The sequence below is a fragment of the Protobothrops mucrosquamatus genome, unplaced genomic scaffold (genome assembly GCF_001527695.2).
Source record: "Protobothrops mucrosquamatus isolate PMUCROS unplaced genomic scaffold, P.Mucros_1.0 scaffold_7, whole genome shotgun sequence".
NCBI classification, from domain to species: Eukaryota; Metazoa; Chordata; class Lepidosauria; order Squamata; family Viperidae; genus Protobothrops; species Protobothrops mucrosquamatus.
The window spans coordinates 1-10604 of NW_015386083.1; the positions used below are offsets into that span (position 1 = coordinate 1).

General features: G+C 42.6%; 1 protein-coding gene across 1 annotated transcript in view; it reads right to left on the reverse strand.

Annotated features, from left to right (window-relative positions):
* Window positions 1–254: 254 nt before the first annotated feature.
* The window catches only part of LOC114922558 (X-linked retinitis pigmentosa GTPase regulator-interacting protein 1-like), a gene marked incomplete at its 3' end in the record, with an annotated part of 21220 nt that continues 10870 nt past the window's right edge, over window positions 255–10604 (reverse strand). The window contains exons 10-16 of the mRNA XM_029284129.1: window positions 9759–9889; window positions 7988–8091; window positions 6723–6839; window positions 5439–5556; window positions 3155–3607; window positions 1688–1851; window positions 255–591 (exon numbers count right to left, since the gene is read on the reverse strand). Of these exons, the coding sequence (XP_029139962.1) occupies window positions 255–591; window positions 1688–1851; window positions 3155–3607; window positions 5439–5556; window positions 6723–6839; window positions 7988–8091; window positions 9759–9889 (1424 nt within the window). The remainder of the gene's footprint in view (window positions 592–1687; window positions 1852–3154; window positions 3608–5438; window positions 5557–6722; window positions 6840–7987; window positions 8092–9758; window positions 9890–10604) is intronic.

A 10604-nucleotide genomic window follows, 5' to 3' on the forward strand; every position in this document is an offset into this window, starting at 1 on the left:
TTCAATGAGGTCAGTTGACTTAGGCCTTTAGACAAGGCTGTGACCCCGTCGCTCGATGCTCAGGTCTCAAACCTGGGTTACTGGCTTTCCAGCCGACAAGCCTAGTGTCTTAACCACTGAGCCACCGCGCCACCCCAACCTACCTGGAGAGCTTCCAAATTGTGAACTATTGTTCTAGTTCCAGAAGGGTCTAGCACAGAAGACAGCTCAAGAAAGCAAGGCTAGATCTATCTAGCATCCTTTGTTGATCTCACCTTTGATGCTATGCCCATGCGCTAATGGTACTAGTGGGATCTGGGCTTTGCCCAAATAGCTTCCAGGTTCCTCTTGCTCATCGTCAAAAACATAGACCCACAAATTCTCCACAAGCAAATAATGGTGCAGCTCAGGAGTGATGTGCAGAGTAAACATCTTCACATCTTCAAAGTCAGGGTTGTTGCTGGACGGGATGATGGGTGTGTCGTGATCCGGGAAAGTGAAGAACTGGTACACGGCATATGGGCTGGGCTGGGAGCCAATCCAACGGCTTCTCAAATTAGCACAGCTCTTGATCTGGATGCACAGCTCGTTCCAGTTTACGCCTTTGGTCTTCTAAGGGAAAAAAAGGAATGGTGGTGATGTAGCAGGGAAGCAGCAGTAGTTGTTCAGTTCACAGTTTTTTCAAGTCCAACAATATTCATTTCTTGCTGGAGGTTTTAATAAGTGGGATTCTGATTCTGAATAGAAACACAGTAGTGTTTTCCTGCACTGATTCTTTCAGCCTGTCAGTGGTTGTACCCTAATATGTGATCTGTGGAAAAAATTGGCCTTTGAATACTGCAAGGTAACAACAGAGGGAGAAGAAACAACTGTTGTTCTTTGTGGATGGAAGCTGTGGAATATTTCCAATACCATAACTTTGAATAGCCACTGAACAAAGAGTCATAAATTGAGGATGATCTGCAGGGCAACTTTGAGCAATGAAACCATTTCGTGAGATTCACAAACTGGAATGGAATAGAATAGAATAGAGTAGAGTAGAGTAGAGTAGAGTAGAGTGGAGTGGAGTGGAGTGGAGTGGAGTGGAGTGGAGTGGAGTGGAGTGGAGTGGAGTGGAGTGGAGTAGAGTAGAATTCTTTATTGGTCAAGTGTGATTGGACTCCCAAGGAATTTATCTCCAGTGCAGAAGTTCTCAGTATACATACAAGCCATAAATGATAAATCATGATCATAGTCATCAAGATCTCATCAATCTTGATAAATCATAGTCATCAAGACCTTGTAAATCATGATCATAGACATCAAGACCATAGACATCAAGACCTACTTGTACCATGTGAATAAGAGATGCCCTAAAGTTGCTGTAGGGCAGTGTTTCTCAATCTTGGCCCTGTTAAGATGGGTAGACTTCAACTTCAACAGCTGGCGGGAGAATTCTTGTAGTTGATGTCCACCGGTTTTAAAGTGGCCAAGGTTGAGAAATACTACTATTGGGTATTTAGGGGAACTTGAAAACTCTTTAAAATAGTTTTTAATAGTCAAGTCTTTGGCAAAATGATGGATTGACTTTCCACTAATGGTTTCTGTTGTGTTGTAGCTTTGCTTTCTGGCTTGTTTGCTCCTATTTTTTTTGCGTACAAACCAAGAAGGATTAAATCCTGACCACAGGTCTTATTTTTGAACAGTAGATCAAACTCCTTTTTCTTACTCTGTCGCCTTGTGGTTGCCAGCTCGGCCGGGCTACAATCTGAGTTCCTGCTCCAGCAGAAAGATATGTTTGACTTTGATGGCGGGGCAGCTGTGAAATCTGCTTGAATGGAAAGTGAAGTCTCATCCCGTATTCCAAAAGACCATAATCCTCACCCTTGGGACCTGGAGGGATAAGGGTAGGGAAACAATTGGGAAAGAAAACCACATTTGGATGGATGAGTTGGAGCCGAATAAAAGTAATAATAATAATAAGGCAGCAGAATACACGAGAAAGAAATGAAGAAGATAACAAAATATGAAGACCTGCAAATGGAAATAGAATATCGGTGGCAAAAGAAAACAGAGGTAGTACCAAAAGTACTAGGCGACTTGGGTGCAATCCTAAAACATCTGGAGCACCACTTGAACAACATGGGCATTGACAAAATCAGCCTCAGTCAATTGCAGAAGGCAGCTTTACTCAGAACAGCTTTCATTCTGTGACAATATCTGTAACACCATCAAACATCCAGATCTGCTTATTCCAAGTCTTTGGGAAGGTCCTCTATTGGTAGACAAAAATGCCAAATCCAGTCTGAACATCTGGTTTATTGTGTGACAAACTGTCAAACACCAGGGAAATCAGAAGATTTTAGACAGTTCAAATGGGTATAAAGGTTTATTGTAGGCTTAAGCTGTCTACAAGAATCGGACGCCCAAACTGTGCAAAATTGGCTGAATTTGATTTTATAGAGCTCCTGTGTGAAGCACCCCTTCCCAATCTGACCTCCTGCAGATTGTGTGAAGCTTCTGATGTGCCAGACTCCTTGTTGTGCAATATAATATCAAAGATTTGTAATACACAGATCTAGATTTAACAGATTGGGAAAACATAGCTCTAAGAAAGCTGTTTTGAGCTCTAAATCTGATCCTCCCTTCTTCCATTCAATTCAAAAGTTCACTTTGATTTCAAAGAAGAGGTTAAATTTCCAGGAGATGCCATAAAGGAGGCCTCCTTAGATATTCTCCCAGATCACTGCAACTGTTAAATTAGTCACACAGTTGTTAAGTGAATCTGGCTTTCCCGTTGACTTTGTGAGAAGGTCGCCAAAGGGGATCACATGATCCCAGACACTGCCACCATCATAAATATGAGTCCGTTGCCAGGCATCAGAATTTTGATCAGGTGACCTCGGGGATGCGACAATGGTCGTAAGAGTGAAAAATGGTCATAAGCCACTTTTTTCAGTGTGAACAGTCACTAAGCAAACTGTTGTAAGTTGAGGACTACCTTTACTTCATCACTTTTTTTTGGTCATCATGTTTTTGACACCTTGCTAGGCGACTGGTGGTACTCGAATATTGCCATATTCCTAAAAGTGGTACAATCTCAACTACCTAAGTAGGATACATGGAAGTTAAGCGCCAAATATGGAAATTAAGACTCATCTCTTGGGTGACTTGGGATCATAGTCGTTCTTCTTACCACGCAAGACTGCTGTGCAACGAACTTGCTCTGCGCTGTCCAGCACTTGGCCAAAATGCAACCAGCAGGAGGCCAGGGTGGTGTGGTCAACAGCAGAGGCCACGTGGAGATCCAGGCGAGAAGTGGCTCCTTGCAAGTACTGCATGAAGAAAGAGTCAACCTGGACCACATATTGGGAAGTGAAGTTGTAGTGGGGCCGAATGCCGTGGGCCAGAGGTGTACAGTGGGTCTCAAAGTCATAGAAGGCATAGGTGCAAAAGGTGAGAAGTTCGGGGTCTCCCAGAAGTTGGACGGCCTCAGCCGACAGAATTGCTCCAGAGATGTGCAACTCAAAGAGCTTCTCGCCGTGTTGTAATTTCAGAACCTTGCTAGGGACTCCTTCATCATCAACGTCACTGTCGGGTGGCCGAAGTCGGACAGCTCTTGTTCCATATGCCACATCCTTCAACTTCTCTGAGGAAAGAAAAAAAAGAAAGAAACTTTGTTCCTTAGAACTCCCCACAAACATTCACACATATTTGCTGACTCTCGAGAAGGAATTCTCAAGAGAACTCAACTCGTGTTTGGTGGCAGTCATTAGGTTAGGGCAGTGATGGCGAACCTTTTGGAGAACGAGTGCCCAAACTGCAACCCAAAACCCACTTATGTATCATCGGGTGCCGGGTGGGCGTGACCCATTGGGTGGGCATGGCCTATTGGGTGGGTGTGGCCAATTGGGTGGGTGTGGCCCATTGGGAGGGCATGGCTTCGGTGGTAACAGCAGACTGGGCGGGAGTAAAAAGTTCAATCAATCAATTCCAACTTTGCAAGATTTTTTTTTCCCGCGAGAAATTGAAATTGATTGATTGAACCTTTTTTTTTTTTTGCACACAGCGGCGGAAGCCTAAAGCGAAAAGGTTTTATAAAACCCAGCTGAAGGCCTAGGCAGTGCGACAGTGCGCGTGCCCACAGAGAGGGCTCTGAGTGCCACCTGTGGCACGTGTGCCATAGGTTCGCCACCACAGGGTTAGGGCATCAGATCCAGCGGAGCAGAATGCCACCTACTGATAGATATGATATTTTGATCTTGTGAGGCTCTGTTCACAAAGTGGTTGACAAGGAAGGGGAACTTCCACATTCACAAAATGATTGTCACAGTAGGCATATTAAGACGCACAAAGCATGCACCCTTTTTTTATGTGACGGGGCAAGAAGGTTGACTAATCGCAAGGGAGATGTTTGCAGACAACCTGGAGCATTGACTAGCATTGATGAAGGGTCTCCAAAGCTGACAATGTTAAGATTGTGGACTTGTTGACTTCAACTCCCACAATTCCTCAGCCAGCTGTGAAGTCCACAAGTCTTAAAGTTGCCAAACTTGAAGACCCCTTCACAGTGCTGCAATTGTCTTCTAAGGTTCTAGTGAAAATGAGTTCTTCAACAGGTCAAGCTCAAGTCAAGTAAATTCTCTTTTCAGTTGAGTTTCTGGTGCAGAGAAGAGCAATGAAGATGATTAGGGAACTGGAGGCTAAAACATCTGAAGAATGGTTGTAGGAATTGCGTACTGTATGTCTGTTCTAATGAAAAGAAGGAGTAGGGATGACATGATAGCAGTGTTCCAAAATCTAAGGGGCTTCCACGAAGAAGAGGAGATCAACCAATTCTCCAAAGCAGGACAAGAAGCAACGGATGGAAGCTAATCAAGGAGAGAACCAGCCTAGAAATAAGGAGAAATTTCCTGACAGTTAGAACAATTAATCAGTGGAATGGCTTGCCTTCAAAAGTTGTGGATGCTCCAACACTGGAAGTTTTAAAGAAGAGATTGGACAGTCATTTGTCTGAAACATTATAGGGTCTCCTGTTTGACCATGGGTTGGACTAGAAGTCCTGCAAGGTCGTTTCCAACTCTGTTAATCTGTTTTATTTCCATTTTTCCATAAGCCAATGTGTTTTCATGTTACCACCAATCAGCAACTGGTAATCCAAACTCTCAACATGTGTGACCCAAGAACTGTCTGGTTGCTGAAATGGAAAACCCATCTATGCACTTCTCACTTTAGAAACTAAGATACAATACAACTGTGGGTGGTAGGGAGAAGGAAATTAAACCTCAAGGAAAGGAAATGCCTCAAATACATCTGCCAGGTTTCTCAGTTCCATAAGAGAAGGATGCTTGGATTTCAGTCTCGAAGGCAAGGTTGTGTACCTCAAGACTACATCTTTCCTTCTTGAATTGGACAAGGTTTTCAATCCTTCTTGAACTGTGGAATTCCTAAAAATGAGCAGTAGGAGACAACGTGCATACCTTCAAGTTGATGAATGTGAGCATTGTGCAGGTCCAGAAGCTGGTCCATCTGATTTTGCTGATCCTCATGCTCCTGTTTCTCCTGTCTGGACTGCGTCAGCACCTTCTCTAATTCCACCTCCAACCAAAAGAGCAGTCAACAGACTCAACTACAACTCATATCAACTTCCTCGTCATTTCATCTATTTGCCTTGTAGCATAATCAGTGATCTCTATTCATTCACCAGTGGTATCCTCTTACAATTATTATCCTTCCAACTGGGCCAGTCATTGGCCAGGGAATAGAATAGAGTAGAGTAGAGTAGAGTAGAGTAGAGTAGAGTAGAGTAGAGTAGAGTAGAGTAAAGTAGAGTAGAGTAGAATTAGAGTAGAGTAGAGTAGAACAGAAACTTTATTGTCACTTTAAATGTACACTATATGTACATTTAAAATGACAATACATATGTATCGGCATACATTAAAATGAAACTTTGTTGCATTCCGCTCTCAAAGGATAACCATTATGCATATACCCATTATGCATATACACACACATATATATGACACAGAGAAACATCACAGTCTAGTTTGAATGTATACATATGCATGGGAAAAAAAAAAAGAATCCTGCGAATTTACAAGAGGGACAGCACAGGGAACAAAGCTGTTACAGAATGTAGTAGTCTTGCTATAAATACTTCAAAACCTCCTCCCAGAGGGGAGCAATAGAAACAGACCATGAAGTGGTGTTCGGGGCCTCTAACAATGCTTCGAGCTCTAAGCACATATAAGCGCTTATCAGCAGTGTTCCTGAATCACGGGAAGTGAGCTTCCTATAATCTTCTCGGCTGTCCTTACCACTCTCTGTATGGACCTTCTATCTGAGGCTCTGCTACCACCAAACCAGACAGCGATGCAGTTTGTTAAGATGCTCTCCATCATGCCTCTGTAAAAAGTGACCAGGACAGAAGGAGAAAGATGTGCTCTCCTCATCCGACGAAAGATACCAGAGGCAGAGAGCGTCTTCTAACAGGTGAGAATTGGTAATATCACGGACCTTAACAAATCCTTCATCGCATCCTAAGTGTTAGTCAACAGATTCTATGTATATTCAACTGAAATGTAAAATTTGCAAAATTGGGTTCTAACCAAGCTTAACCTCAGAAGAACATTGTTCATCTAACTGGGAAATTGTAAATATACATCTATCTAGAGCAACCTTGTTGCTCAAGTAATATTTTATTTGCATTTATTGCTAATCCTCAAGGTCCCCCATCTTAGGTGCTGGATATATTTTGGTTGCACCTGATAATCCCGATTAATGCGATGCTGCAAAATGACCATGTTGCGTGTCTTCTCCAGTTCTAGCACTGTCTCTGCATGTGCAGCCTCAGCCTCATGAAGTTGTCGCTTGAGGCTATCCTGGATGAAGATTTCAGTCTTTTCCTGATCTCTTTCTGGAACTTCTGCTGACAGACTCTGGAAGGAAGGAAAGAAGGAAGGAAGGAAGGAAGGGAGGGAGGGAGGGAGGGAGGGAGGGAGAGGGGGGAGGAAGGGAAGGAGGGAAGGAGGGAGGGACGAGGGAAGAAAAGATAGAGGGGGAAGGAAGGAGGGAGGGACGAGGGAAGAAAGGGAAGGACGGAGGAGGGAGGGAGGGAGGGAGGAGGGAAGAAAGGGAGGGAGGAGGAGGGAGGGAAGGAAGGAATGAAGGAGGGAGGAAGGGAGGGAGGGAGGGAGGGAGGAAGGAAGGAAGGAAGGAAGGAAGGAAGGAAGGAAGGAAGGAAGGAAGGAAGGAAGGAAGGAAGGAAGGAACAGAAACAGAAAGAAAACAAAATATGGAATTTAAAATGCTTGGAACTGTCAAAGCAACTCAGTGTGATACCTTACCACTCTGGAAACATAATAACAATAATAATAATAATAATAATAACAACAACAACAACAACAACAACAACAACAATAGTAAAGTTGGAAGGGACCTTGGAGGTCATCTAGTCCAACCCCCTGCTCAGGCAGGAAACCCTATACCATTTCAGACAAATGGCTGTCCAGTCTCTTCTTAAAAAATGTTGGAGCATTCACCACTTCTGGAGGCAGGTTGTTCCACTGGTTAATTGTTCTAACTGTCAGGAAGTTTCTCCTTAGTTCTAGGTTGCTTCTCTCCTTGATTAGTTTCCATCCATTGCTTCTTGTCCTGCCTTCAGGCGCCTTGGAAAATAGCTTGACTCCCTCTTCTTTGTGGCAGCCCCTGAGATATTGGAACATTGGCTATCATGTCCCCCCCTCGTCCTTCTCTTCGTTAAACTAGACATACCCAATTCCAGCAGCCGTTCCTTATATGCTTTGGCCTCCAGTCTCCTAATCATCTACTACCGATATTATTTTGGTATTGTCTGCTTTCCTATTCTGCATTGAAATGTTTTGCATGCTTACTTCTTGCTTGTTCAGACAGGAGCACCTTCAAAGAACTCTTTTCAGACTGAATTAAGACAAACTACTTCAAAAACCACTCATCCCTTGGCTTAAGCTTTGTTACCTTTGCTGCTCGACCTAGATTCATAACCACCTACCTGAGTTGCGTTGGACTGAGGCGGTTCTTCTGGCGCCTGGTTTTCCAAGATGGCCAGCCTCTCCTGAAAAGAGTTGACTTCCTGTTTCAGCGCATCATTCTGAGCTTGTTAAAGAAAGCAAAGAAAATTAGGATATTTTAAAACTGGACTGGATTTGGCCCAACCAACACATTGAAGATGTTACATTATGTTGTTATTACATTGTTGTTATTCTTATGTTTTATCCGTTGTATTTTTTATTTGTGGTTAAGTCATCTTGAGCGCTGTATAGAAAAAGGTTGTCCGTGTGTGTGTGTTCATGTGTGTGCATCTGGATTTTTCAAAAACAGATGGAAAAAATATGGATAGTCTTCAACTCTGGTGTTGGAGAACAGTCAAGAGGAGAACAGTCAAGAGGACAACTGAATGGTTCATGGAACAAATCAACTCAAATTCTCCCTTGAGGAACTAATGACCGGACTCAAACTATCCTACTCTGGACACATTGCCAGGGGTGCTTCCGGGTTGAAAGGATTAGCCAGTGACATCACCATTGCCCTGGGGAAGCCCAGTTGGAGGGCCTTCCATGCCCCTGGAGGAGCTGGTGTGAAGGACAGAAGCTCAACCTTCCCCACAGCAGCTTTCAGATCTCAAACAAGGGCTTGTTAACTTACTACCCAGTGTTCCAACCACTTGGGCCACTCAGCTCCTCTGGACACATTATGCTGGAGAAGGCTTAAAGGCTGAGAAAGGTGGAAGAAAAGAGACAAACAACAGCAAGATGGATAGCCTCAGGTACAGTAGCCATACGTGCATCATTAGCATTTTGTTGTTGTTAGTTGCGAAGTCGTGTCCGACCCATCGCGACCCCATGGACCACGTTCCTCCAGGCCTTCCTGTCCTCTACCATCTTCTGGAGTTCATTTAAGCTCATGCCTACTGCTTCGGTGACTCCATCCAGCCACCTCATTCTCTGTCATCCCCTTCTTCTATTGCCCTCAATCTTTCCCAGCATTAGGCCCTTCTCCAGTGAGTCCTTCCTTCTCATTAGGTGGCCAAAGTACTTGAGTTTCAACTTCAGGATCTGGCCTTCTAAAGAGCAGTCGGGTTTGATCTCTAGGACTGACCAGTTTGATCACCTTGCAGTCCAGGGGACTCGCAGGAGTCTTCTCCAGCACCATAGTTCAAAGGCCTCAATTCTTTGGCACTCAGCCTTTCTTATGGTCCAACTTTCACAGCCCTACATTGCAGCTGGGAAAACCATGGCCTTGACTATACACACTTTTGTTGGCAGGGTTATGTCTCTGCTTTTTAGTATGCTGTCTAGATTTGTCATAGCTTTCCTCCCCAGGAGCAAGCGTCTTTTAATTTCTTCGCTGCAGTCCCCATCTGTAGTGATCTTGGAGCCCAGGAAGATAAAATCTGTCTCTACCTCCATTTCTTCCCCATCTATTTGCCAGGAATTGAGAGGGCCGGATGCCATGATTTTGGTTTTCTTAATGTTGAGTTTCAAGCCAACTATAGGGTTACTAATTTAACAACGGCAGTGATTCACTTAACAAATGTGGCAAGAAAATTTGTAAAATGGGGCAAAGCTCACTTAAAAAAATTCTCATTTAGCAACATAAATTTTGGGTTCAATTGTGGTCATAAATTGAGGACTGTATATTTAGATTCCCTTATTCAAAATTTGCGTTTTTTTAAAAAAAAAATCACTTAGGTCTGTCTTGCATTTTGCATAAAGTTGCTGCATAGAGTCACTGCAAGCTTCTAGTTTCAACCAATCCCTTACCTTGTTCCTTTTTTAGCTGCTCTTCTAGAATCCCCTTCTCTACCATGGCTGAGTTGAGTTGATCTTCCAAAGAAGGAGCATTGTCCTTTTGGGGCACCTGGTCTGGATTTTGTGGAGCAGCATTGATGCAACTGTTGACATAAGGGTGATAGAAAATCAAGGAAAAGTAAGATACCCATGTTTCCCCAAAAATAAGAGTGGATCTTATATTAATATTTTTCTCCAAAAGACGCATTAGGGCTCGTTTTCCAGTTAGATCTTATTTTTAGGGAAATACGGTACTAAATGCGTCCGTCTGGCTGACAATCTTAACTGGGGCTTATTTTTGGGGTAGGGAATATAATAATAAATATAATATAATATAATATAATATAATATAATATAATATAATATAATATAATATAATATAATATAATATAATATAATATAATATAATATAAAATATAATAATAAATATAATATAATATAATATAATATAATATAATATAATATAATATAATATAATATAATATAATATAATGTAATGTAATGTAATGTAATGTAATATAATATAATATAATATAATATAATATAATATAATATAATATAATATAATATAATATAATATAATATAATATAATATAATAATGTAATATAATATAATATAATATGTACGCTGATGACACGCAGCTGTACATTTCCACCCCAGGCCACCCCAACGATGCCCTTGACGTGATGGCCCGTTGCCTGGAGGCCGTAAGGGTCTGGATGGGGAGGAACAGACTCAGACTCAACCCTTCCAAGACCGAGTGGCTGTGGATGCCGGCGCCTCGGCATAGTCAGCTGATTCCATCGCTGACTATAGGG